This window comes from Vipera berus (assembly GCF_964194415.1).
Source record: "Vipera berus genome assembly, chromosome: 11".
Lineage (NCBI taxonomy): Eukaryota > Metazoa > Chordata > Lepidosauria > Squamata > Viperidae > Vipera > Vipera berus.
The window spans coordinates 3829558-3856123 of NC_138214.1; the positions used below are offsets into that span (position 1 = coordinate 3829558).

General features: G+C 43.9%; 1 protein-coding gene across 2 annotated transcripts; it reads right to left on the reverse strand.

The window, feature by feature from the left end:
* Positions 1-1193: 1193 nt before the first annotated feature.
* RNF128 (ring finger protein 128) lies at positions 1194-24380 on the reverse strand. 2 transcript variants are annotated; one of them, XM_081336817.1, is made up of 7 exons: positions 23877-24380; positions 9834-10081; positions 7480-7551; positions 6489-6571; positions 5551-5647; positions 5027-5198; positions 1194-2576 (listed from the first exon to the last, which is right to left on the reverse strand). In XM_081336817.1, the coding sequence occupies exons 1-7, from the start codon at positions 24325-24327 to the stop codon at positions 2569-2571; spliced, it is 1131 nt and encodes a 376-aa protein (XP_081192943.1). In that variant the 5' UTR covers positions 24328-24380; the 3' UTR covers positions 1194-2568. The 2 variants fall into 2 exon arrangements, with proteins under 2 accessions (XP_081192943.1, XP_081192942.1); XM_081336816.1 differs by having other exon boundaries at positions 1194-2608.
* Positions 24381-26566: the final 2186 nt, after the last annotated feature.

A 26566-nucleotide genomic window follows, 5' to 3' on the forward strand; every position in this document is an offset into this window, starting at 1 on the left:
TATATATATTTTTTTGAAACGGTGGGCAGCAAACAAATGTAAGACATAATAACCGCACATTGTGACCGCATCTCTTAGCAACAGCAATCCCAGGCATCCTGGTTGCCGTCGTAACCTCAGGACTGTGCAGTTCATTAAGCGGGAAGAGGCGGCAGTCAGGAGTGGGAGCAATTTGCAACCGCCTTCTGCCTCGGAAACCGTGTTCACATATCTGTGGGCGCAGGCAGCATCCAGGATTTTGGGGACCGGTTTTAAGAATCGCTCGTTCGGCATCCTTGCAAGTCTTTCCTTTTGGTTATATGTTATTAAGGAAGTGGGCTGGTTCACGACCTTAATTAGGATTGAGAAAGCCATTGTTTCTTGTAAAAAAAAAATATTTTTTGGCCCAAGAGATATCCTCATTTAAAAATATAAAAAATGCAAGGTGCTCGGTTAAGTCACAGGATTTCTCTGCACAGAAGGCCAGGAGAAGTCCATTCTTTCTCCGAGCAAACTCCCAGATCTTTTCATCCTATCATTTTACTTCTGGGTGTTTCGAGGCAAGACAGATGTATGAAATCAGCTCAGAGCAATAGGAGCGAAGGACTTAACAATCAGGCAGCCACGCTTACAACTTTTCCTACCCTCCTTTTGAAGGCAGGCGAAGTCACCACCCAGCCAAACTATGAAATCTTTCTGCTTTTGCTGGCTTTTGTTTAATATATAAAGGCAGAACTTAATAGTGCCTCACCGTATTTGAGATCCGATAAAAGAACCTCTTCTTGGAGATATTTATAATGATTTCCCCCCCCCACTCTTCTATTACATTATACTATGATGCGAATGGTGAAGTGGTTTCCGTGATCAATCAGGAAATTAAACATTTCTGATCAATCACAATTCTGCCTTAAACGAGAAGCGTTTGGACAATTGTCCCCACAACTTGAGGGTTTTGGGGGTTTTTTTGGAATTACCCATTATTTTAGTTCTCAGATGGCTTCTCTTCATATCTCAGTGATTAATTTCTCATGTCTTATATACTTAAGCTATCTCTCTACTTTTTAAAAGAATGGAAATAATTTTTAAGTTGAGATGGATACTATCGAGCAATCTTAACTTTCTGGATTTCTGAATAGGAGCTAGACTGCCAAACACGTCCCAGCTTATATTCAACTGTTTTTATTATTATTATTTTAAAAAAGAGAACATTCTAAACAGGCAGTAGTATAGCTTTATTTACATCTTTGTATTCAAAGGAATTCAATAGAAATCAAATATTTACAATTTCATTGAACACTATGCAGAAAGGGAGAAAAACATATTGATTTTTCCTATCAGAATCACGTGGGAAAGTTTCAAAACGTATTTATCGCTCTTCTCCACTCATGCTAGACTTGTGATCGGAAACGGAAACACAGATGTGAAATAAAGTGCATTATTAAATATAGTAATTCACTTTGGTGGGTGAGGTTTGGGGCTCCATGTGAACCCTTATTCCCGTCTTACACATTAGAAAAATAACTTTAAAAGTTCACCCATTCATTAATTTCCAGTTTAGCCAGGTCCATGCATTGCCTATTCTGAATATTTACAGTACTCTTTGGGTATCTCTACTTAGCTGTTTCTTTGGACTAGCAGCAACAACAACAAGAACAACAACAAATCCCTTCGAGCGAGGCCTATGTAGCCTCTGACAAAGTTAAGAGCAGCAGTAACTAAAAACTGGACCATTAATTGGGCCGTGTGGCAGCCTGTTAAGATTTGCAATTAAAAAAATCAAAACACAGGACAAATTTTATGTAGTTCTCCCCACACGCCCCCCCCAGTACAAAATAGTTGCATTCTATCCCCTGGAACGTGTTTGCAGTGTCCATTTGGATTCATACTTCCACCTTCTACAATCAGTGAAGGAGGTGGAAGTAAATATCCCCAGTGTCTTTTACAGTCAGGATTGAAAACTGAATTGCTTGGCAACTTAACGCAGCAAGAGGCTATTCTCTAAGATCAAGAAAATGGAAGCCTCTCAATAAATTACAGGAAGGCCAAGCTAATGCAAACCAGTGCTGAAAAAGCAGCACACACCCAGTGGTTTCGTTACCCAAAAGCTTAAAAAAAACAAAACAAAAACTTACTCGATTAATTTAAAGTTAATTTGAAGATCGGTAGATATTTCTCCCCACCCCCCCACAAATGGGTTAATGCTTCTGTAGGACGAACAGCTGAAGTTCTATGCAGGAAAAAGTGATAATGCTCAAGAGATGTCTTGGTGGGGTGCTTGGGGTGTGTGTGTCTTCCTTGGTGTGCCAGAAGAAAAGACCTAGGCTGAAAAGTACTAAAAACGAATTCAGTAAAGAAATAAGTGAAAGGGCAGGCCACTCCGTAGAACTGCAATCTTAAAACTGTGTATTTTATCTCAGGATCATTGGAAGGCGGCTGCTACGTCAGTCTTAGCGGTTTTCCTCGTGGTTGGATGCTGGTGTGTCAAGCGAACTGCAGTCTTGCGTCAACAGCACCTAGGACTTCACTTGCTGTTCATGGGCTTCGTCTCCTTCGAAGCCGGGATTGTCAAGCTGGGGCAGCGTGGCGACCTCAGGGGTCTGCGAAGCGTTCACAAGACGGAGATGGTCACCTTTGGAGAAAGGAGGAAGAGGAGGAGGAGGAGGAGGAGGAGGAGGAGGAGGAGGAGGAGGAAGAGGAGACGGTTGGCTACCTTCTCAGAAGCCTGTCAAATTTCTTGTGTGATCTACAGCTAGTCCTGGAGAGAGGATGGCAAATGGAGCCTGCCCATTATGGCTGCAAGTGATGGCGATGGCCTTAATGACCTTTTACTTTCCACCCTCCTTGATGCGGACATGTGGATTGTTCAAGCAGAGCATGGGGGTCTCAGAGGGGCAGGTCTAAGCGCAGGCCCAGACCCCCCTGCCCCAAGACACCCAGGGCTCTGCTTCCCACTCCTTGGGGTCCCTGCAGTCATTCCCTTCTCCCAAATGATCCCCGTGGGCTTTAGGCCTGATTTCCACCCCACCAGGCCCAACAGCCTTCGGAGCTCTCCACGCTTCCCAAGGCCACGTGGCTGCCTCCCAGAATTCCTTGCAGGCGTGCCAAAAATGGCGGTTGCTTTCATGAGGCTGCCACACAACCCACAGACAAACTGCTCTGTTTTGTTTCCATAATGCAGTCTGCCCAGTGCTGCAGCATCTTACAGTAAGTGCCTGGTTGAATCTTGAGGACTAACTGTGCAAGTTTTTTTCCCCTCTCTCTCTCTCTCCAATTCAGAGCTTCGTCTGCTAGCAGGACGCTGGGAGAAGAGAAGAAACATTTTTATGAATGAGAAAAGCGGGACCGACAACGGGGTGGGCTTCAGGCAAGCCACTGACCTTAAAATACCAAGCAATTTGAAGGATTACCGAGACATTAACTGGCGTTTTAAAAGAAAGGAGTTAATAGGCTTATAAGTTTGTAGATCAGTTTGAACAGGTTCAAAAATAGAAAGTGAATGTTAAAAGTCGGAAAAGGAGAAGATTATCTGCTGGAATGTTTTTGCCAACTAGGCCAATAATCCTTACTAGTTTTCTGTCGTTCCTAATTTTATTAAGGAGATTTTCACTCAAAGCCTTCTTTGAATGATCCATCCTAGCATGTGGTTGTTATTAATAAGATCATAACCACCAAATCCTAGAGTGGATCATGCAAAGAAGGCTTTTTATTCAACTTCTATTATTTTGTTCAACTAGTATTATACGGAGCTGCTCCTTGTAAAAGGCTCTTTTTTTTAAAGAGCTCATTAATTAAATCAGGAGCTACAATAGGCTTCTCCGTCTTGGCAGGATAAATAGAAATGCAATATCCCAATGGCCAAGCCCAATGGGAATTCTTGCCGACCGTGTCTTGGTACGTCAAAAAACAAAATGCTACCCTCATCTAGAAGCTTAAAATGTTTACAGGCATATAAAACTCAGGTTCTGGTTGGTGTATTTCCGACAGCAATGATTTTTTGGCAGCCAATCGCCTGCATTTATTTGATTGCTAGATTAATAAAGTTTCCTGTTGATGTGTTATTTTAAGGCTGCACATGAAAACAGTATCCGGGAGCTTCAGAAAACTCCTGCGTTCCTGATGCAAAGACAGTTTTCTAGAACTGTAATAAAGCTGAAAAGCTGAGAAATACAGCCTAGGAACTTCAAAAAAATTCAGCAAAAGAACTTCAGAAAAAGCATCCTAACAGTTCTCTGTCTGGCTTCCACCTCATCTCCTCAAAACACTTAATAAGAACAGCAAGTCAGTTCGGTCTAGTGCAGGGGTAGGCAACCTTGGCTCTTTTATGACTCATGGACTTCAACTCCCAGAATTCCCGAGTCAGCTGGGAGTTGAAGTCCATGAGTCATAAAAGAGCCAAGGTTGCCTACCCCTGGTTAAGTGGGAGACGGTGAGTTCTAGTCCCTCCTTAGGCATGAAAGCCAGCTGGGTGACTTTGGGCCAATCACCAGGAGACGGTGAGTTCTAGTCCAACTTTAGGCATAAAAGCTGGGCCAGTCCCTCTCTCTCAGTCCAACCCACTTCACAGGGTTGTTGTAGGAAAAATAGGAGGAGGAATCTGTGTTGGATATGTTCACTGCCTTGAGTTATTTGTAAAAATAATAATGGCAGGATACAAATATATAAATAAAAAAAATAACTTAAACTAGAGGCTCCTTATATGCTTTGGGTTTTTTTGGAGGGGGGGATGATATTTTCCATTGCTCCAGTGCTTCTTCTCAGATTTATTTGTCGTAGCTCAGCCACAGGAAAGCAAGCCCCCCCACCGCCTCCCCCCCCCAAATCAGCACAATCCATTAAAGACATCACTACTTTTGTGCAAAAAGTGAGCCCTTGCGTTTGATGTAAACTCCCTCTCCTCCTGGCGTGCCACTGAACCCCCAGCAGGTGGCAGCCGACGCCAGCCAATTTTTACCAAAAAAAAAAAAAGTGTGCTAAATGGAGCCAAAGTGATACTCTCTTCAGAGAAAGAATTATTTATTGTAATTTGCGAGTCCCGCAGGACACTTACTCTCTGGAGTAACACGCTCCTCTGGAGCTGGTTCCTCAGTCCCCTGCACGGAAGCGTACCCCGATGAGGCGGTCTCACTGTGATTATCTTCTTCATTACCCGAAGGGATATTGGAGGCTTCACTGGGGGCACTGGGCGTTTGAGCCGATTCTCCTTGGTCTTCTACGTCCACCTGCGTCGCGTAGAATTTCACGGGAAGAAACGGATTAGCAAAATAAAGTTATTTCCCGAAAGATGCAAGCTACCTTCTTGCCATCTATGTTTACTGTAGGCTTCTTCCAAGGGATTCTGATCGCCTTTTAAAGATGATTAATTAAGACAACATCTTAAGGGGGCAAGCTTATTTTGCATGGAAAGTCAGCTTGGAAACACATATGGAGGATGTTCACAGAAATCGTTACAGGTTTGGTCATCGTAAATGGGTTAAAATGTCTTTTCAAGAGGATTATGGCATTGCAATTATTTTCTAGAGGAAATCCAGTAACAGCAAAAAGCAGATGAGAAACTTGACTGCTCATAGTTACCTCAATTCCCAAAGCCTTGAGTATGTCACATTTACACATGGGACAAGTCCTATGCTCTAGCAGCCAGGGATCAATACAGCTCTTGTGAAACAGATGACTGGAAGAAAAAAAGGAAAAAAAAGAATTTATAATATGACTCAGCAGGTCAGAGCAACATTTGCTATTTTTATAATATCTAATTGATTTGATTGTCACACTATTGTCAAAAGCAAAACCATCCAATGTTTTTGCTTTGACAACTATAATATATTTTGCTTATATATCACATTACGTTATGTTTTGCTTACTTGGGGTCTGCTGAATCAATCACCAGTACATCTGCTCACATATCATATAGGAATATACTAAACCAGAATTCTGGTGTATTCTGGTCTTGCTTTGTCGTCTTTTAAATTCAACTACTGTTTAAAAAGGCACCGAACTTTTACCATCATTCAGCAGTTAAATAGGGAGTTTTCTCTCCTTGTAGGATTATGGTTATGCAATTATTTTTGTTATTTTCAGGAACCTAATAAATTGTTTAAGATCTTGAATTTAAGTCTGGAGTTACTTAGAACATAGTCATATAGATTTTTTTTTAAAAAAATCAAGTTTAAATGGTAATCCAAAGCTAAATGCAAATGATTACACTGCAGACCAGAGTTGTCCAACTTTGGCAAATTTAAGACACGTGAACTTCAAACCCCAGAATTCTCCATCCTGGCAGGGGAATTCTGGGAGTTGAAGTCCACCAACCTTAAAGTTGCCAAGGTTGGATACTCCTGGTCTAGGCTGTTCCAACTGCACTTGAGCTCATCTGATAAGGGTTGTTTCAGCCAATCAACTACCAATCACGAGAAACAAAGCGGAAACAGTGAAAACAGCTTCCCGGAAGCACAGAGGAAGCACAGAGAACCAGAACAAGTTGAGGAGGAAAAAAAAAAAGAGAATTAACCTACTTGCAAGTTAAAATTCGGACAATATCATTTGCTTTGTACGCTTCAATGCACACAGCACAGTTATCTGCATCAGGGCCGGTTTCCTTTAAAAAAGAAGAGAAAGAAAAACATTTCTTCTTGTGTTCAGCCAACAATTTATTTATTTATTTATTTAATTTAATTTGTATACCGCCCTTCTCCCGAAGGACTCAGGGCGGTGTACAGGGCAATAAATACCAAAAATACAGAATACAAAAATTAAAAACAGATTAAACCATTGTGCCCAAATACAATAAATTACTTAAAAACAGTAATTAAAATTCCAGGGATTGAGATTCAGCTGACTCCCCTTCAAACTGGACGATCCAGAAGCCCAAAATGCTGTTTTAACCACACTAAGCTAAGAAGGATGGATTCCAGAGAATAATCTGGAGGCAAGGTGTTAAAAGACTCATGGGATCTACAGAAATGTACAGGCAACAACTGAACACAGGAACCATTCCTGCAACAGTAATCTAGGTGAGATGGGCTGCATACCAGTCCAATAAATAAGCAAAGCCTATGTTTTTATTTTGGTACGCCTCCGGAATTTCTCTCCGTTTTCAAATAAAAAAAAAAAGATAAATCTGGAGCCAAAGTATAACCTTCCCCCTCCACCCACCCCCCAAAAAAATTAACCGGGTGTAATCGGTTAAATGAGTCCCATCTTCTAAACAAACTTCCAACGAAACCATTGTTAGAATCAACACCCCCAAATTAAGTTCTCTCTTTTTACACCGACTTGTTATGAAAACGCCTCCTTGCTGTAAGGAACTAAGGTGGAAGATTGAAACTGGCCCGGCATTAACAGGCAATTTTGCAACATTACAGGGCGTTAAAAAAAACACACGAACAAACGAACTAGAGATATAGTTATTTTCTGGATCAGTAACAAGAAGAGGGTGGGAGGGTGGTCTTTTTCAGGATGGTGCAAGGAGGATGAATCCGTCCCCTTGTTCTTTTTCGGTCGTACCTCGTCTCCCTGTTTTAATGTACGCAACTGTAGCTGTCCAATTGCTTTCTTGGCATCCGCTTTCAGCCGTCTCTGCAACAGACAAGCACTGTGTCAAGGCATGAACTGGTTCTCCAGAACAATGTCAAGACACCAACTGCTACACAATTAACAATGGCTGAGGGTGTTTCTTTAGACAGATGGAGCAAACCTACCCAGGACCTAATTTTAGGCCAAGAGTCACAGCTATGTGGTTTTGAAGTGCTTACTTGGCATGCACAAAAATATTACATAGTTTATTCAGAGGGGTTTTAAGCCAAACTGGAAACATTCCAGTGGAAATTCCCAAATGCCAACTGAATTGTTTTTAGATGACTGATTTAAGGTTAAAAGGAGGTTCTCCAATGAAAAACCACCCGTGTGAATTGGCTTCACGCCCTCCAAAATTCCTTTACATTAAGTGCCCAGAAGATGGATGCAAAAATGAAAGAGGGTGTTCTGCAAATTTCTGCTATGTTTCAGTCAAATCATGCACCGCTTTGAACTGGCCTTGGCCAATTTCTTTCCGTAGGAATGAAGAAATGCACATATATTTAACCTAATCTGGCTAGACGTAGTTCGTTTTTCTTGCAGGCGTGACCGACATGGTAGTAAAGCTATATTGAATCTTACTGATGAGCGCCAACTGCTCTGGATACGTTTTTTTAAAAAAAATCTCCTCTTTGATGGCTTTAACAGTGATATCAAAAGTTTTTCATTTAGCAGTCATCCAGTGGCACACATTAGATTAGACCGTCATAGATATTTAATGATCTTGAAAGATTCACATCCTTTTACAAGGCTATAAACACAGATGAGCTAGCACACATTCATTTTGCACTGATACAACTCATTACGCTTCGCCAAGTTAATTTTAGTTTGGATAGAAGAAGCAAGCCAAAGGTTGTAATTATAGACCAGAAGAACCTGAACTGCGTATAACGAAGGAAGCCTCTAAGATGCTAAGCCAGCTATGCATGGGAAAACTATAAGGAGGTTCACACCAGGTTTTGCTTCAAGCGTTTTGTAGGCGATACATCTTGGCAAACTCTTAAAGGATATTGCTGGAGCTATCTCTGACTTTAAAAAAAAGATCCATAAAAGTATTCCAAGAATGTATTTACTCACCTTGGAAAACAGCTGTTCACTAAAAGCTGAAATGATCTAGAAAAAGTATACCTTTTGAGTTATTGACTGGCTGTGACGAGACTCAACTAGAATCAAACTGTCCCATTTTCTTTTTTAAAAAAACCAGACCCAGTACAAATTGCACGAATTCCTCTGCAATCAAGAAATGCATGATATTATTCAGTTATGTCCCTGGATGTACACTAATACCTTGGTGGTTTCTACTTTGCATGGATGCCTTTGTCAGTACTGATAATTTTGACAGGCGTTTATCAGTCTAACTGTTCAAAAGTCTGCCCACAGCCTGGAGTTTGATCCTGACAGGGTTCAAGTTTCACTCAGCCTGCCATCCTTCTGAGGCCAGTAAAATGAGGACCCAGATTGATGGGGGCAATATACTTATATTATAAACAGCTCAGAGAGTGCTATAAAACACTATAGGGTGGTTCTATAAGTCTAGGTCAGGGGTAGGCAACCTTGGCTCTTTTATGACTCATGGACTTCAACTCCCAGAATTCCTGAGCGAGCTCTGGGAGTTGAAGTCCATGAGTCATAAAAGAGCCGAGGTTGCCTACCCCTGGTCTAGGTGCTATTGCTATTGCTAAATCCTAGAGAAAAAAGCAGAGACATCACCCTGTCAACAAAAGTGTGTATAGTCAAGGCTATGGTCTTCCCAGTTGCAATGTATGGCAGTGAAAGCTGGACCATAAGAAAGGCTGAGCACCAAAGAACTAAGGCCTTTGAACTGTGGTGCTGGAGAAGACTCCTGCGAGTCCCTTGGACTGCAAGGCGATCAAACCGGTCAGTCCTAGAGGAGATCAACCCTGACTGCTCTTTAGAAGGCCAGATCCTGAAGCTAAAACTCAAATACTTTGGCCACCTAATGAGAAGGAAGGACTCACTGGAGAAGAGCCTCATGCTGGGAAAGATTGAGGGCAATAGAAGAAGGGGACGACAGAGAACGAGGTGGCTGGATGGAGTCACTGAAGCAGGAGGCGTGAGCCTAAATGGACTCCAGAAGATGGTAGAGGACAGGAAGGCCTGGAGGAACATTGTCCACAGGGTCGCGATGGGTCGGACACGACTTCGCAACTAACAACAACAACAAGAGAAAGAAGAATGGCCTACAAGAGAAGGAACTATTCACTGAAAAAAACGAAGCTGGTTTGTCAACAGGTGGTATAGAACGAAGGAGGGAAAAAACTCACCTGTCTCCTGTTCTGGGCCCTCGCAACTCTAAGCCTTCTTGCAGAATAAAATATGAAGTACCCCACCGTGGCGGCTGTGACTATGAAGAAGGACACCGAAACGAAGAAAATGGAATAATTATTCATCCACGATCCGTGCTTTTTCCCTACTTCGATAGCCATGGTCACTTGGTAGCCCTTTTCAATCTTCTGAAGGATCTCTCTGCCTTTAGCGTAGCTAATCATGATGGCCACCATGTTTCCTGTCCCTGCAGAAGAGAAAGACTGGAGGGTTATTGTCGTTGCAAATGGGACTGCTGACTTTTGAGTATTCGACATGCTGTTTGTGGGGTCCTTGGTGGTCTCTGAGCTTGGTGGTTTTCTTGCAGATGTGTCATTACCCAACTAGATAAGATCATCTGTGTTAGAACCCCAGTCTTTTCTAACACTGATGAGGTTACTAAGTGGGGTGATGAAACGTCTGCAAGAAAACTACCAAGCTTAGAGTGCACCAGGCCCTCCTCCTCCTCCACCCCACAAAACCCCACTCCCTTCTAGCACTGATGTTACCTAGTTGGGTCACAAAATGTCAACAAGAATACCACCAACATCAAGAGCGCCAAGGAGCTCACCGTTCAACCCTGAGCTACAAATATTCTTTTCTATAGGCAACATGCTATTTATTTATTGGGTGGACATAACTGTTTATCTCCCAAAAATGACTTTACCCACTCAGCAGGCCCAATTAACAGCCATTTATGAAGCTGCTCGCGAGAAAAACCCAAGGAACAGTCCAAAAGTGAAGTTTTGGATTTTTGTTTAGCGGCCACCACTAAGGTGAGGAAGGAAGTCCACCTTCTAGGGGTGGCTTCGATGTCCCTGGCACAACACTCCAATGTGGACATTAATGCTGGACAATGAAAACTCTTCCAGGAAGGGAGAGTCAAGAGGAAAGTAGGAGTGCTTGCATCACTGGAACACTGCTTACTCTGGCACTTCAAAGTTTAGCAATTATTCTGGTTTGGTTCTTTTTCCTCTGGGGTTGTTACCATTGTAATTTGCTGGCCTACAAATTCTGTATGTGTCCTTTGTACCTGCTGGCTGACAAGGACACTTTTAAGAGAAACAACAGGGCGTGGGGCTGTGCGGTCCCAACTCCTCCTGGTCAGCCCATCTTGCCAGTGGCGCATTGCAGCACAAGATGCAACTTGCACTCTCTCGGTTTTGTTCCCAGTCTGTTGACGGGAACGCGGAGTCCACAAAGCGTTTTACATGTTTGCCAGAAGCAGTTTCCAACTGGCACTTACGACATATCGGGGAATCTGTGGGTTGGGTTATGGACCCATAGTATGAAAATATTCAGGAGTTTAGATTAACGACGGTACTTCTATATGCCGGGGAGACTTGGATTTTCCAAGGCAATCTTGTTGGTTAAGAGCTTTACAGAGCATCAGGGTAGGGTTAGTCCTTGACTTGCAACAGCTTGTTTAGTGACTGTTTGAAGTTACGACAGCACTGGGGGAAAAAAGTCACTGGCCGCCCTTTTTCATCCTTAGGACTTACGATCCCCTTGGTCACGTGATCAAAATTCAGACGCTCGGCGACTGACGCATATCTATGATGGTTGTCGAGTCCCGGGATCACGTGATTCCCCTTTTGCAACCTTCTGGCAGGCAAAGTCAATGGGGGGGGAGCAAGATTCACTTAACAACCGTGTTACTAACCTAACAACTGCAGTGATTCACTTAACAACGGTGGCAAGAAAGGTCGTAAAATGGGGCAAAAGTCGCTAATGTCTCACTTAGCAGCAGAAATTTTGAGCTGGATTGTGGTCGTAAGCTGAGGACTGCCTGTAATTGCTGGTTTCTATTTTATGCCTCTAAGGAATTTGGCCTCACTTATACCCGAGTAGAATAATCCAAACAGTAGGAACAGGGAATGAACTCTTTGATCTGCAAGGTTTTTCTAGAATGTGACTGTATACCCGCTACCAACTGTGCAAACTAACTACACCTAGATTAATGCAATTTATCTTCCTGGAACATTTAATCACAAGTGTGCCAGCTGTGCTGTGGAACAGATTGCCACCACTGGTGAGCAGCTTAAACTATTTTCCAGGCATCTTATCTAAAATAAGGCATGGGCCAATTAATTTGCACTATCTGAAAGTGTTTCTTCACAAGTGGGCAGGAATCATTCAACCGATTCTGGCTTCTCCTTTGTGTTCCACATCAGATAAAAACCCAACGACTACAGAGACACGTTTGGCAAATATGAGGGGTCCTTGGTGCTGAGCGTGGCTATTTTCCTGCAGACGTTTCATTACCAACCTAGGTAACATCCTCCGTGCTAGAAGGGAGGGTCTGTTGAATGGAAGAGAAGAATGGGATAAGGAGGACGACGACTGTGGGGTCCTTGGTGCTCTCTGAGCTTGGCTGTTTTCTTGCATTACCAACCTAGGTACCTTCATTAGCTCTATTATTTGTCACCCTTCAACTGCTCATCAAAAATATAAATAAGAAGCTCTAATCTACTGAAATGGGAGCTTATTCTTTCGACAGTATTCTAAAAACATGTGCACAATTAATATAAACTCATACATCTTCGGGACAGACAGCAGCTATCTATATCTCATTAAAGGAACTGCATTGTTTTCCAAAATCATACAACGGTAGCAGAAGCAGCCTCACGACAGCATGTGATCCTAGAAAACGAGGCGGTTGTTCCAAACTCAAACCAAAGCATTGTATTGCCGTGGTAACTCAATGGCTGGTTGGCTCAAAGAAAGGACTGTGTCCGTTATTCCCATTATACGCACTGTCTTCGTGATTAATTAAAATGACAGGATACCGCCAAAACAGCCCTCAGATGCGGAGAGACAGAACAAAGATTCCGTCTAATCACCAATTTTTATTGCAAGGTTTTTTGTTTTTTTTTCAATGAGAAAAATTAGTAGGTCCTGGTAATTATAAGCATCGTCATCATAAAAAAGAGAGAGAGAGTTTCAACCTTCTGATCCTAAAATGTGTCAGATTTAACACAGAGATTTTCCTATGTCAGTTTTTAGTGCACCTCCATAGAGTTTATTTGCCAATATTTGAAAGGAAAACTTCTTCAAGTAGTGACAAGCTGCTCCCAAATTTACAGGGAGAAACAGAAGTACTTTTGTTTTTCACTTGATCAGTCAGAAGTGGCCTAGATAACCTTGATAACTTTAAGACTTGTGGACTTCAGTTCCCAGAATTCCTCAGCCAGCATAGCTGAAGTCCACAAGTCTTAAAGTTGTCAAGTTTGCAGACCCCTGGCCTAGAAGACATTTCAAGCCTGCTTATTAAACAGCCAATTCACCTACGATGGCTCAATCACATCTCTACAGTGTAACCCTGCTTATTTAATTTATTCAACAATTTTACTGTTTATTGAACAGTCTTCATTAAAAAGCTTTGAGACTCAAGATTACGTCCCTCTTTGGCCAGATCTGAGACATCACAATCACGCGGTTCATAATTATCCTTCTTGTACCTTTGCTCTCTTTCTGCCTTATCACCTGTGCAACTGCAGTGCAATAGATCTGAAGTCCAGGCGGTACGGGGTACCACACCCTAGGAACTGTGCAAGTACCCCCCCCCCAAAAAAAGAACTTGATCATGACGTTGAAGAGCGTATGGTGTTTAAGCCAGTCCCGTTTCCATTACGAGCAAAAGCAAGTGTGTTAAAAATGACTTTTTAAATTAGTCGTAGTTTTAAAGCCTTCTTCTTCCATCCCAGAGGTAGGGGCATGTATGGTTCATAAGAGTCTTCATGGCCATACTTGAAGCAAGTTTCCTTTCCGTATGATTATAGGATGTGTGTTACATGAGTATTTCTTTAATATTTTACTATATTTAGTGTAAGAGAGTTGGAAGGGATCACGGAGGTCTTTTTAGTAGACCCAATACCATTTCAGAAAAATGCTTGTCTAAACTCTTCTTGAAAATCTCCAGTGATGGAGCACCCACAGCTTCTGGAGGCAAACTATTCCACTGCTTAATTGTTCTCTCTGTCATTCCTCCGATGTTCTAGGTTGCTTGTCTCCTTGATTAGTTTACATCCTGCCTTTTTTGGAGCTTTAGACTGAATCCCATTTTTGTTATTTGTATAAATAACTCAAGGCAATGAGCATACCTAATACCCCTTCCTTTTCTTATTTTCCCCACAATAATTCTGTGGGGGGGGGAGGGAGGGAGGGAGGGAGGGAGGGAGGGAGGGAGGGAGGGAGAGAGAGAGAGAGAGAGAGAGAGAGAGAGAGAGAGAGAGAGAGAGAGAGAGAGAGAGAGAGAGAGAGAGAGAGAGAGAGAGAGACTCAAAGTCGCCCATTTCGGCTTTCATGCCTAAAGCAGGACTAGAACTCCCAGGCACCTGATTTCTAGTCTCAGTGCCTGAACTACTAGACCAAACTTTTAAGAAGAAATAACTCTCTCATTGCCAAGAAATGTTTTATTTACACCTCTGATATACAGAGTGTGTTTTATATAAAATGGGAGCGTCATAGCATTTCTTTTGACATATTTAAAATTTAGGTCAGAGATATAAAAAGCTGTTACAGCTGTTGAGTAAGAGGAAGCTGGAAATAACAACTTGCTACAACTGAGGATGGCGAAACCTGCATTGTCAGAGCGCTGTCCGGATTACACAGTGGATACTTATATATACTTCATATATAATATGGGTATTGCTGCCTACTTCTCCATTGTTAAAAAAGTTGAGAAATGTGAGAACATACAACGGTTGGGTCAGTAAGCTTAAACGTCATCAGTAACGTGTTCGTGGTTCCGAAAGATGAAACTCTTCAAAGAGCTTCGAGGCATCGTTTACCTTAAAGAATCTTTATTCGAGTAGCATAACATCGGCCAATACATAGTCAAAGCCAAAATCTGAATTCCCCTCCCCTGAGCAGACAGTATCAAAGCACAATTCCCTCCACCAATTCAGTCATAAATCACATTCCCCAATTAGTTTGAAATGCAGGCTTCCCCTCCAGTTCTCCAGCCCTGCCATTTCTTATCATCTCTTATTTCAAAAAAACCTTGATTCTCACACTAAACTCCCCTGCGCATTCCTCCACACACACACACCCAGCATCAACTAATTCTAACTCTAATTCTAAGAGGAAAACATAAGAAGGAAAATGGCTGCATCTCCATGATGTCAAAGCAAGAACATCTGATGTTAGCAGCATTGACATAACTTCTATTACCTTTCTACCTGTCTATCTAACATCTCTCTCTCTGCCTGTCTGTTATCTATTTGTCTATTTACCTGTTTATCTGTATAACATATATATTTATCTATCTATCCATCCATCCATCTACTGAATTTGTATATCTATCTATAATTTATTGGCCGCCCATCTTACCACAGGGTAACAATCTAACACTTAATCATACAATTTCCCTGCAACCACAAAAACCACTTTGTTCAGCCTGCCTAGTGAACTCTTTCAGAAAATCAAAGGGAAATCAAACATCAGCATTTGCTTGGTCACATATATGAAGTGGGGAAATTTCCCTCTGAAGCTTTAAGAGGACAAGCATTTTAATTCAGAAGGCAAGTGGGACGATTTCTTTCTTCCACACAAAAATTGGGGGAAACAACAAACAGTCCTCCCAATTAAAATATATTACTTAGACAGGCAGCAAAAGGGGTCTCGTAAGACTGTAATTCAAAGGACTTTTTATCCACTTAAATATAGCCAATAAAAATGGTATATAGGGTCTTCTGCTTGAGCAGGGGGTTGGACTAGAAGACCTCCCAGGTCCCTTCCAACTCTCTTATTCTATTAGTAACATGATTATTAAGTGAATCTGGCTTCCCCATTGACTTTACTTGTCAGAAGGGCGCAAAAGGTACATTGCGACTGTCATGAATATGAAGCCGTTGCCAAGCATCTGGATGTAAATCACGTGGCCATGGGGAAAGAAAGCTACCAGGGTTGTAAGTGTGAAAAACGGTCATAAGCCACTTTTTTCCAGTGTCGTTGTAACTCTGGTCACTAAAGGAACTGTTGTAAGTCGAGGACTACCTGTATAGAAAACTTAATAGGAAACTTGATTCTGCCCCACTGCTTTAATTTCTTCCAACAAAATGCCTGTTTCTGATGAAGGTCAGTATAGATTGGGCAATGCCACCGCTTTGAACTTTGAAACCTGCCCTCGGAAGGTACCATATACTCAAAGTACCAAGTTGATAAGATCCCGCCCGAACTTGCAAGTTCACAAGATAAATGTTTATTCTGCATTTGTTATATCCTGGGCATTCTACCCATTAAGAAAGGTGGGATGGTCATAATGTACTGAATCCTATTCTCTTGTCTCGTAAAGATTTTAAGCCCCAAACGGAAACAGAAAATTTTAACTGTACTACTTCCGGACACCTTTGTTTCATAATTCACAAAGAGCTGCAAGACTGTTCTAAAACGAAGACTGTATTATTCAAAAGAATATAGCTCTCTGGCTTCAATCAGGCAGTATTTCCTTCTTGCTAAAGAATCCCAAATCCACTTCTTAGGGTTCCCCATACAGGAAGTCCTTAACTTACAACAATTTGTTTAGGGATTTATCAAAGTGCCAACGGCACTGACTTATGATTGTTTTTCGCATTTACAACCATCTCAGCATTCCCCCCGTTCGCATGATCAAAATTCAGGCACTTGGCACCTGCAGCAATTCACTTAACCAATGTGGCAAAGAAAGGTTGTAAAATGGGACAAAATCCACTCAACAAATGTCTCGCTTAGCAACAGGGGCTCAATTGTTGTCATAAGTCTTTATGTAAGAAAATCTAGTTCCTCACCAAACAAAGTAGAAACATTCAATAGAAACCTCAAATTATACAGACACCAGCATTGTCTTGTAAATACGTCTATTTATTTCTCTTAGTTAAGTACTGACTTTCTAACACCGCAAATTAATCATGTCTTGGTGTTAATCTAAAACAGCCCTGAGTTAATTCACAATTTATTGGAATATTAGCTTCGTTCATATTTGGCTACAGCAGCCAGAATCATGTCACGCAGTTTAAGACTCTGATTTTGCAACAGAATCGAAAGAGAAGCGAGACTGTGAAGTTGTATAATGAAAGTTGTCACTTTATTTGAAGTTGACTGTCAGGTTTCTGTTGACCCAACAGAATAACTTCATTTAGCATAGAAACAAGTTTCAAGCTTTCTGAGAACATCCTGAGGCTATGCATCGGCTATTTTTATGATCGTTTGTCCTTGCAACTCCAGCTTAACCAATAAAAATCCCTCTGTAGGTGAAATCCAGCAAGGATCTCATCCCTATCCTTATATTTATAGGAGCACTGTGACTTTTCATAGTCATTAGGCATTTGATTTGTATTTGCCCAGGCCCGAGCGAAAATGGCCCAGGTGTTCACAACGAATAACATTTATATTTGAAGCTTTATACGACATTTATTCTTATTTTCCCTTTCTCTAAAGGATAAATTGTGGAGAGGGGGCAGTATTCAAGGTGCCCTACCTGCCATTTAAGGTCCTGCAACAGCCACTCTTAATAGATAAAGGGAGGGTTTGTTATTTACTTTAATTAATTTCTATTGTTGCCTATCTTCAACCAGTGACTGGGTGCCATACATCATAAAAACATAAAGCAATAAAGCAATTAAAACAATTCAGAAGAAACAGATATGGTCGCCAGGTAAAACCTTCTATTTTTATTCCCAAGGATAGCAACAATTAAATAACATGCAAGAAAAACAGCCGAGCCCACATTCATGGATAAATAAACTCAGCCGCTACCCCAGAGCTGCCATTTAAGTAGCTCTGATCCTTCTTACATGTCCCATTCTGGGCCACACAGTCTCAATCTGGCTTATTTTGGCAGTAATTTTGCCAAAGTCACACATTTTAAAATGCTCTATAACCATTTTTCTGCTAGACACAGGAAAGGTATATCAATTCAAATGCATCTGAACTATTTTAGGCTGGCTAAGCAGTTCAAATTCAGTTAGTTCATTAGTTCCCTCTGGAATCAGTGAAGCTGGTGAAGTTATGACCCAATTGTACCACTAATTTTAACCAAGCCCGATTTTTTTAATATGTAGTATATTCAATAGGAAATACACAGCAAAGTTTACCTGCAAAGTTCCGAATGCACCAGAAGAAGAGAGACCAAGGAATCTGTCTCGTTTTGCTGTCTGGGCCGGTATCTTTAGCCACTTTTCTTGCTAAAATATATCTAATTTTAGCCTGGACTGGAGTCCACTAATTTTGGCTTTTCTGTCGGCATCATTTGGCATACTTCGGGGAGAATTTCATATTATCAATGCAATAAATATTTGTCAAGCTTCACCTTTTATTATTTTCTTTGATAACATCTCAGTTTATTGACAGAGAAGATCTGTTAAAAGATTATCCCCTCCTTTGCTAATAAAATCCAAGTTTCAGCTTGTTTCAAAACTGACCGTTAAGATGGTGCAGCTTTTAGCTCATCGTAAATAGTTTTAATTCAGTTTTGTTTCAGGAATTCCTTTCCTGAAGTGAAGGCAGCCCTTCACTTAAAACCATGCACCATGTCACAATGATCCTGAAAAAAAAACAAGTTATGCCAGTCCTCGTGCAAATGACTGCTGCAGCACCTCTGTGGTCATGTGATCAAAATTCGGACCCTTGGCAACCGGCAAGAATTTACAAGGGTTGCAGCGTCCCAGGGATGCAACATATGGGCATTTGCGATCTTCCTGGGGGCTCTCGACAAGAGAAGTCAATGGAAGAAGCTGGGTTTGCAGAAAAACTGCACCCCCCCAAAAAAAAAGGTCATAAAATTGAACACAACTCACTTAGTGATTGGTTCCAACTGTGGTTGCAAGTGAAAAACGCATTTTTATACATCTCGGGCAAGCCTTCCCTAAGGTGAAATTTCCCCAAAGTTCTAGCTCAGGGGGAATGATGGCCCTTTTATGACTTGTAGACTTCAGCTCTAATTCTGGGAATTGAATTCTGGGAATTGAAGTCCACAAGTCATAAAAGGGCCAGCATTCCCTACCCTGTTCTATATAGCCCATGCTCATAAGGAAAATGCTGAATACTCTGGATCTTTTCAGCTACATTATCACCTTTTTCAAATGCATGAGACACCAGAAGCACACACAAAATTCCAAATGCAAACACACCAACGATATGTATGAGGGTTATTAATACCGGCAGTTTTATTTTCAGTCCCTTTCCTAACGACCCCTTCATTTTAGGAAATGCAGTTACAGCAGTGTCGGTATCGTTATTCCTGCAATTCCCAGTTCTCATAACCAGCTCTTCCATCCTCTCCTTTTCTCAACAGATCGCTCATGGACTCTTCAACTATTTTCAGGCTCATTTTTTTATTATGTACCACTAAAAGTTCTATGTAAGCACCATAAAAAAAAATGACAACACACAGCGACACCGACAAAAGAAATCTAGGGTGTGCCTGCCACGCATCTCAGGACAAAGAGCAAGGAGTGCAGGAAACTCAGCAAAGTTGTTAGAACTATACACTCTTGAAAACAAGAGCAAACTAGTGAGGATCAGGGATTGGTATGACACTGACTGAGCATGTAATCTGTCAAGTCCTCTCTGCTCACACCAGCATTTTTCTGTCATTTCAAGTCAAACAACTTCTAACTGGATCCCAGGTAATTTAGCAGGCTGGGAACAAAGTAGAAATGCAAGGTTACATCACTTGACTCCCACAAGGCTAGACTAACTCGGCCTGTTTGCTCTCATCACTGCCCTGCATTAATCTGGGATGCACACAGGATACGCCCAGCACATTGCAGCTGGCAAGTCAGTTTGGGGGAAGAAGCTTCTCAGCCGATAAAGGAGAACATTTATAGCTCAGGGTTGAAATGAGAGGTCCCGAGTTGTTTTCTTTGCAGACGTTTCATTACCCAAACTAGGTATCATCATCAGGGCTAGTAAGGAGTGGGGTTTACTCTGTTTATATTCTACTGGCTTGCCCTGTCAGTGGGGGGTGGTGAGAGCAAATCCCACTCCTTACTAGCACTGATGATGTTAGCTAGTTTGGGTAATGAATTGTCTGCAAGAAAACAACCAGTTTCAGAGAGAGTGCCAAGGGCCCCATAATGAAAAATCTGCTAGAAAAAAACAACAATTTCAGAGAGCACCAACGGCCCCTCAAACTTCTCTGTCATTATTGGCTGTGCTTCCAATTCAAGTCTAAAAGTTGCTTAAACAATTATTGATCAACTCTGTACATGTTTTCCCCAAATATCCCCAACTGCGTTCAGTCCTTCAGACCTGCACACACCTCTGCAGGGTTAAGGTGACTTTTAGACATAATTTACTCCCTGTCAGAGCAATACTATCAAGGGTTTCCAAACCATAAAATTAACTTTCCTTGTACTATCCGGTACGCTTGCTGCATCGCCAAAAGCAACCTGATTTCCTCACCAGCAACTTCTTTGTTACTGAAGAACTTACTGCAGTCCAATGGAGGGAAATGTTAATTATTAGCCTCCCATAACATGTGTTTCTAATGGGTTGCCCTTACTGCAAAAATGCTCCTGCACTCTTTGTATAGAAGAGCAGTATAAAACATTTTAAATCACATATTACATTACTGTATATGCAATATTATTTAAAATATTTTATTGCAAGCTGTATCATGTATTATATGACGCACGCCGCATCCATCAACTTATGAGTCCTGTCCATTTAATCTTCACCTTAACTGTATTAGATCCTCAAACTATGGCATTAACTTGCAAAACAAACAGAATGTTGTGCTTTTGCAATTTCCCAAAGGATGAAAGCATCTACGCAATGAGAGGAGTTTTATGCAGAGCCATCAGAGACAGGCACAGAGGAAAAGACGACCAAGCTTTCTTTCTCCCAAAGGGAAAGATCTATTACACAAGGATAAGCATTACTTAATTACTCCTAATGTTCTTAGAATTCTCAGTTTGGAAATGATTTGTGCGCTGCTTTTATTCAGACCCACGGTATTGAAGCAGTTGAAACAGCGATTAAAAAAAATCTGAGATAATGTCACAGTGAGCTATTTTATCCTGACCTTAAAAAAAGAGACCCACAAACGATGTTTGAATAAGTTGCCAGAAAATTCTTGGCTATGCCATCAGCATCACCAAAAGCCCCTCCCATTTAGTAATAAAGTACATTCTAGAAAATTATCTACATTAAGGGTCCTGCAGATTTTTGGCTATTCCCCAATCTAGTTAAGGCTAGACCTGCCCTAATTTCAACAGCACAACAGCCCTTATGTCAATTCAAGCAGGCTTTTAAAATTCTCCAGATTCTCAAGTCTTAACAGTCTACGTTTCAAAGATTCAGGAAATCAGAAAAATAAAGTTTCTGTAGAGCCATGTAGTTGCTTCACTGGCTTCCAAGGTCATTAATCTGTTCAGAACATAAAGCGGCACCTCTTTTTTTTAAAACTAAGAGACTATCTCTCAAGTTAACTAATCAAATGTTCAGAGGAGTTTCGGGGAAAGCAATCCCCGTTCTTACAACCCATACTAGCTTCGTTCATAAGCTGCCTGAAAGGACATTTTAGTAATCCCAGGTGACCTGCTGAAGGTTCTTTACAGTCTTCCTGTTAATGATCTGGGACCTTTCAGTCTAAATATTACGGTAGGGCCATTTGGAGTCATTTGGGATAAACAAGAGTTTAGAGGACACTGTATTATTGCTCAGAACGTGTAATGTTGGTATTCTGACGAGAGGAAGTGATATTTTGAAAACTTATAATCAGGATGAAAAGCTATGATCAATCAATCCATCAGGCAGGCCTCGGAGCTGTCTAGAGTAGCTTCTGCTTTGGCAGGACCTGATATTTCCTAGATATGCTGGATTCCTCTAAGTCCCAATGCCCCTCCAACCATATCTTGGCCCACCCCTGCTCTAGAACACCTGGAATGTGAACTATGATGTCATGAAATGGAGAGATGCAGAACAGAAAGGCTTCAAGCCCTACTCTTTCCTCCCCCGGGGCTATTATTTCTCCTTTTTGCAAGCCTTGATAATCTGGTAGAGGGTGGGGGGTTGGTGGGGGGGTGTGTGAAGGGGTACAGGAGCCAATCCTAAGAACTGGAGTGGAAATACAAAGCCACAATAGCAGAGATCCTGGGATATTTTATAATCCTATCTTGCTGACAGCAGTAGTGAATTCTTGGATAAATCAGGACTATTGATTCTTTTCCTTCTGGGTTTATAGCACCTTTTTAAAAGTTTCCCTTTAGTTTAAGAGGAAAGGTTGTTTCGTTACAAAAAAAAAATAAAGGTGTTGGAGAAGGGGAAGAAGGTAGAAGTTAAGGAAGAAAGGAAGAAGAGAGACGTTAAGGAAGGCAAAGGAGAAGTCCTCACAGAGGGGGGAATGGATAGTGAAAATGAAAGAATTTGCAGAAATGGCACAACTGATCTGTTTGGTCAGAGATCAAAAACCAAACCCTTTTTTTTGAAAGACTGGAAACATTGTGGACTTTTTGCTGAAAGAATAAGGAAAGAATAGGATGATTTATAGATCTGAAGATTCAGGCAGAAATACAGAGGTAGACTGTACTCCTTGTATAACATCTAAGAGGAAGGAAGGACAATAAAATTGTCTGCTGGGAAGAAAGTTGGATGTCATTTAAATAATCTTTCACTTCAGTTTCTTTTTCATTTCTTGCCATTTTTTCTCGTTTTGTCTTTTATCTTATGAAATAAAAATAAAAATGACCCCTTAATAAAGGTACATTTAAAAAAAAGAAAGAGAAGAAACACAAATCACACCAGGCCTTCTGCCCTGACCCTCTAAAGCCCCCCCCCCCGATGCCCCCAAAGCCCCATAGTGGTCCTGGAGTCCCAAACCCCATCATCCCCAGCAAGAAAGAGTCACAAGCAAAGAGGGACCTGGGGGTCTTTGGGGAGAGGAAGCCATCTGAAGGGCTGGAGGGGAGGGGGGCATCGGGCTTTAAACCCTCTAACCCCCCACCGGCTGGTTCCTCCTGGATCCTTTCTAGAGCCTTTGCGCTCCCTGGAGTCCCCAACCCCATCATCCCCAGCAAAAAGCCCCACAGTCAGGGACTAAAGAGGGGCTTCAAAGAGAGGAAGGCACCCAACCGGCTCCCTCGCTGGCCCTGGAGCCCCACGTCCCATCCTCCCCAGCCGAAAAGGCTCACAGGCAGGGGTGAGCAGGAGGAAGGTGGGACCGATGGGCTTTGGGGAGAGAGAGAGAGATCCCACCCCCGAAGTCCCATCATCCCCAGCAGGAAGGCCAGGACAAGCAAGGCCAAGGTGAAGCCGAGGGGCTTTGGGGAGGGAGACCCCCCACCCTCCGAGCCCCATCCTCCCCAGCGGGGCCGAGGTGGGATTGCGGGGCTTCGGGGAGAGGAAAGCCCCCACAGGGCCGGGGGGGGGGAAGGAGGGGAGACCCCCCACCCTCCGAGCCTCATCATCCCCAGCGGGGCCGAGGTGGGACCGATGGGCTTTGGGGAGAGAAAGCCCCCCCCCCAGGGCCGGGGAGAGAGAGAGATATCCCACCCCCCAAAGTCCCATCATCCCCAGCAGGAAGACCAGGACAAGCAAGGCAAAGGTGAAGCCGAGGGGCTTTGGGGAGGGAGACCCCCCACCCTCCGAGCCCCATCCTCCCCAGCGGGGCCGAGGTGGGATTGCGGGGCTTCGGGGAGAGGAAAGCCCCCACAGGGCCGGGGGGGGGGAAGGAGGGGAGACCCCCCACCCTCCGAGCCTCATCATCCCCAGCGGGGCCGAGGTGGGACCGATGGGCTTTGGGGAGAGAAAGCCCCCCCCCCAGGGCCGGGGAGAGAGAGAGATATCCCACCCCCCAAAGTCCCATCATCCCCAGCAGGAAGACCAGGACAAGCAAGGCAAAGGTGAAGCCGAGGGGCTTTGGGGAGGGAGACCCCCCACCCTCCGAGCCCCATCCTCCCCAGCGGGGCCGAGGTGGGATTGCGGGGCTTCGGGGAGAGAGACCCCCCTGCTCCCCGGCGGGGAAGGCCAGGCCGGGAGGAGCCGGGCCGGGGGCTCGGGGGCTCGGGGAGGGAGCTCACCGGGGTGGGTCATGGTCTGCACCTCGGGCCCGGGGGCGCCCTCGTAGTTGAAGACGGCCACGGCCTGGGGGCGCAGCCGGGCGGCGGCGTTGATCTTGACGCTGAACATGCAGCCGCCGCCGCGCTGCACCAGGGCCACCCAGGGCGCCCGCGGCGGCGCGGCCGAGAAGTTGCTCCGCGGGCTGCAGGCGTTCAGCCCCTCGCGCTCGTCGGGCCGCACCACCAGCCCGCCGGCCGGCCGCACCGGCGAGTCCTGCCCGAAGAGGCCGCTCTCGCCCGCGCTCCACGCCGACTGGTTGCTGCCGGGCAGCCGCCACGACACGTTCAGCCACGCCGTCCACACCGACTGCGCCGAGGCCGCGCCCGCGCCCAGACCGGGGCCCAGCGCCAGCAGCGGGGCCAGCCACGCCGCCGCCAAGGCCGCCGCCGAAGCCCCCCCACGACGCCGCATCGCCCCGCCGAGCGAGACCGGCGCCCGTCGCCTCAGGCAGCCTCTGCCGCCGCCGCCGCCGCCGCCGCGCGCGGGCGGGCAGCAGGAGGGGGCGGCGCCGCAGGACACGCCCCCGCCCAGAGGTGCGCCTCACCTGGCCTGCGCCAGGCATTCTGGGAGTCGTAGTTCCGGCGGCGGCGGCGGCGGCGGCTACCGCAGCCCCGAGGCGGCTAAGAAGAGCGCGCGCTCTGAGCTTCTGCCTTTGCTGGCGGGCCGTTCGTTACCTGCCCAGGTAAGCTCGTCAGGGCTGGAGCGGGCTGGGCTTGGCTCCTTGTTGGAAGACCGAGGCAGGGACATCGCACTGATGACGTTGCCTAGTTTGGGTCGTGAAAGGTCTGCAAGAAAACCACCCGGCTCAGAGAGCACCGAGCACCCCACAGTCGTTCTCTTCCTCTTTCTCCTCTTCCTCCTCTTCCCCCCCCCACGCCCCACTTTCTTCTAGCACTGATGAGGCTACCCAGTTGGGTCATGAAACGTCTGCAAGAAAACAACCCAGCGTAGAGAGAACCAATGACCCCTCATTTCAACCCTCAGCTACAAATATTCTCCTTTATTGGTAACGCATTATCTCTGGCAACCAGCAGCCAGATACGTAGGGGGTTTCACAGCCGACAAATAAAGAAGCAGAAAACCATGCCCTAATTAAGGAACTACAGTGCCAAGGAGAAAACCCGTCTTCAACTCTAGCATGCCCATCTACTGTATAGAAACAGGGAGCAAATCACTCACTTGCATTGATGATGTTGAAAAGTCTGCCAGCAAACAACCAAGTTTAGAGAGTGTCTTGGAGCCTACGGTCCAAACCTGAGCTATCGATATTCTCTACTGAAATGCGTTTCTGTAAGATTTGGACACGTAATGACCGTGCTGGGAATTGTGGGAGGAGCAAGAAACTATTAAAATGCATACTTTAAAAAAATAAAATAAAACCAACCTTATCAATCCCAAAATGACAGTCGTCCTCAATTTACAACTGCAATGCAGTCACTAAATGATGCAGTTATCATACGACCTTTTTGGGCTATGAATCACATGACCCCAGGATGCTACAACCGTCATAAATGTGTGCAGGTTGCCAAGCTCCCACATTTTGATCATGTGACCGTGGAGTTGCTGTGATAAGATATAGGTGTCATAAATCACTTTCCCCCCAATGTGGCCAATAACTTCAAATGGTTGTTGAACACCTGCACAGTGCTTTTATCGGAGTACAAAACCTCGGGACTCTGGAAAATGACTAAAAAAAAAAATAAAATCCTCCAAGACGCAGAAACTGGGAATTGTGAATAATGCAATGCCATTCTTAACACATCTGGAAGAGAGTGTTTAACTCTCTTCAAAAGAGGTTAAGAGGACAAGGGTGGAACGTTCACTCTATTTGGAAAGAAGGTAAAAAGAGAAGCTTCATTCATGTTGTTGGAAAAATGGGGCGGGGAAATTCCATCTGATAACATTCAATTCTTTGAATTATATTTGCAGAGAACTAATCTAGGCCATTCTAAGCTCTGACCTAACTTTCCTAACTTAGTGACCCCGGCCTGCAATCTGGAATGGGCTTTCCTCCTTAACATTACGGGCCATTAAAGCTCCCCAATAAAGAATAATTCACAGAAATCCTCCTCCTCCTTCTCCTGGGAAAGCATTGCTGGCAAGGACATGGGCTATGTTGGCCTGTGTCATGGAGGCATGGCTTGTGCTTCAAGCTTTCAAAGAAAACAGGAGGCTCGTTAAATAGGTCATAGAGATGGCGCTGTTTGGTTAAGCAAACAGATTGGGGCTTTGTTCTCCACTCCAAATTATGAATAATTGGGCCAGGATGTCGACATTCTGTCACCAAATTATGGTTGAAGAAGATAAGAACTTAAGAAAACAAGCCCCACCTTGCTGAAATGAGCAATAACCTGGACAATAACCAGATGGAAGTCAACTTGCTGGAAGGCATCTGCTGCCATTTTAGACTGAAAGACCGTCTCGTTCAATGAAATACATCGCACTGCTACCTTTCCCACACATTGTGCTATTTTTACATAGCTAAAGGTATCTATAAGGGACGCGGTGGCTCAGTGGGTTAGGACGCTGAGCTTGTCGATCAGAAGATCGGCAGTTTGGCGGATCGAATCCCGAGTGCCGCGTAACAGAGTGAGCGCCTGTTACTCGTCCCAGCTTCTGCCAACCTAGCAGTTCGAAAGCACGTAAAAAT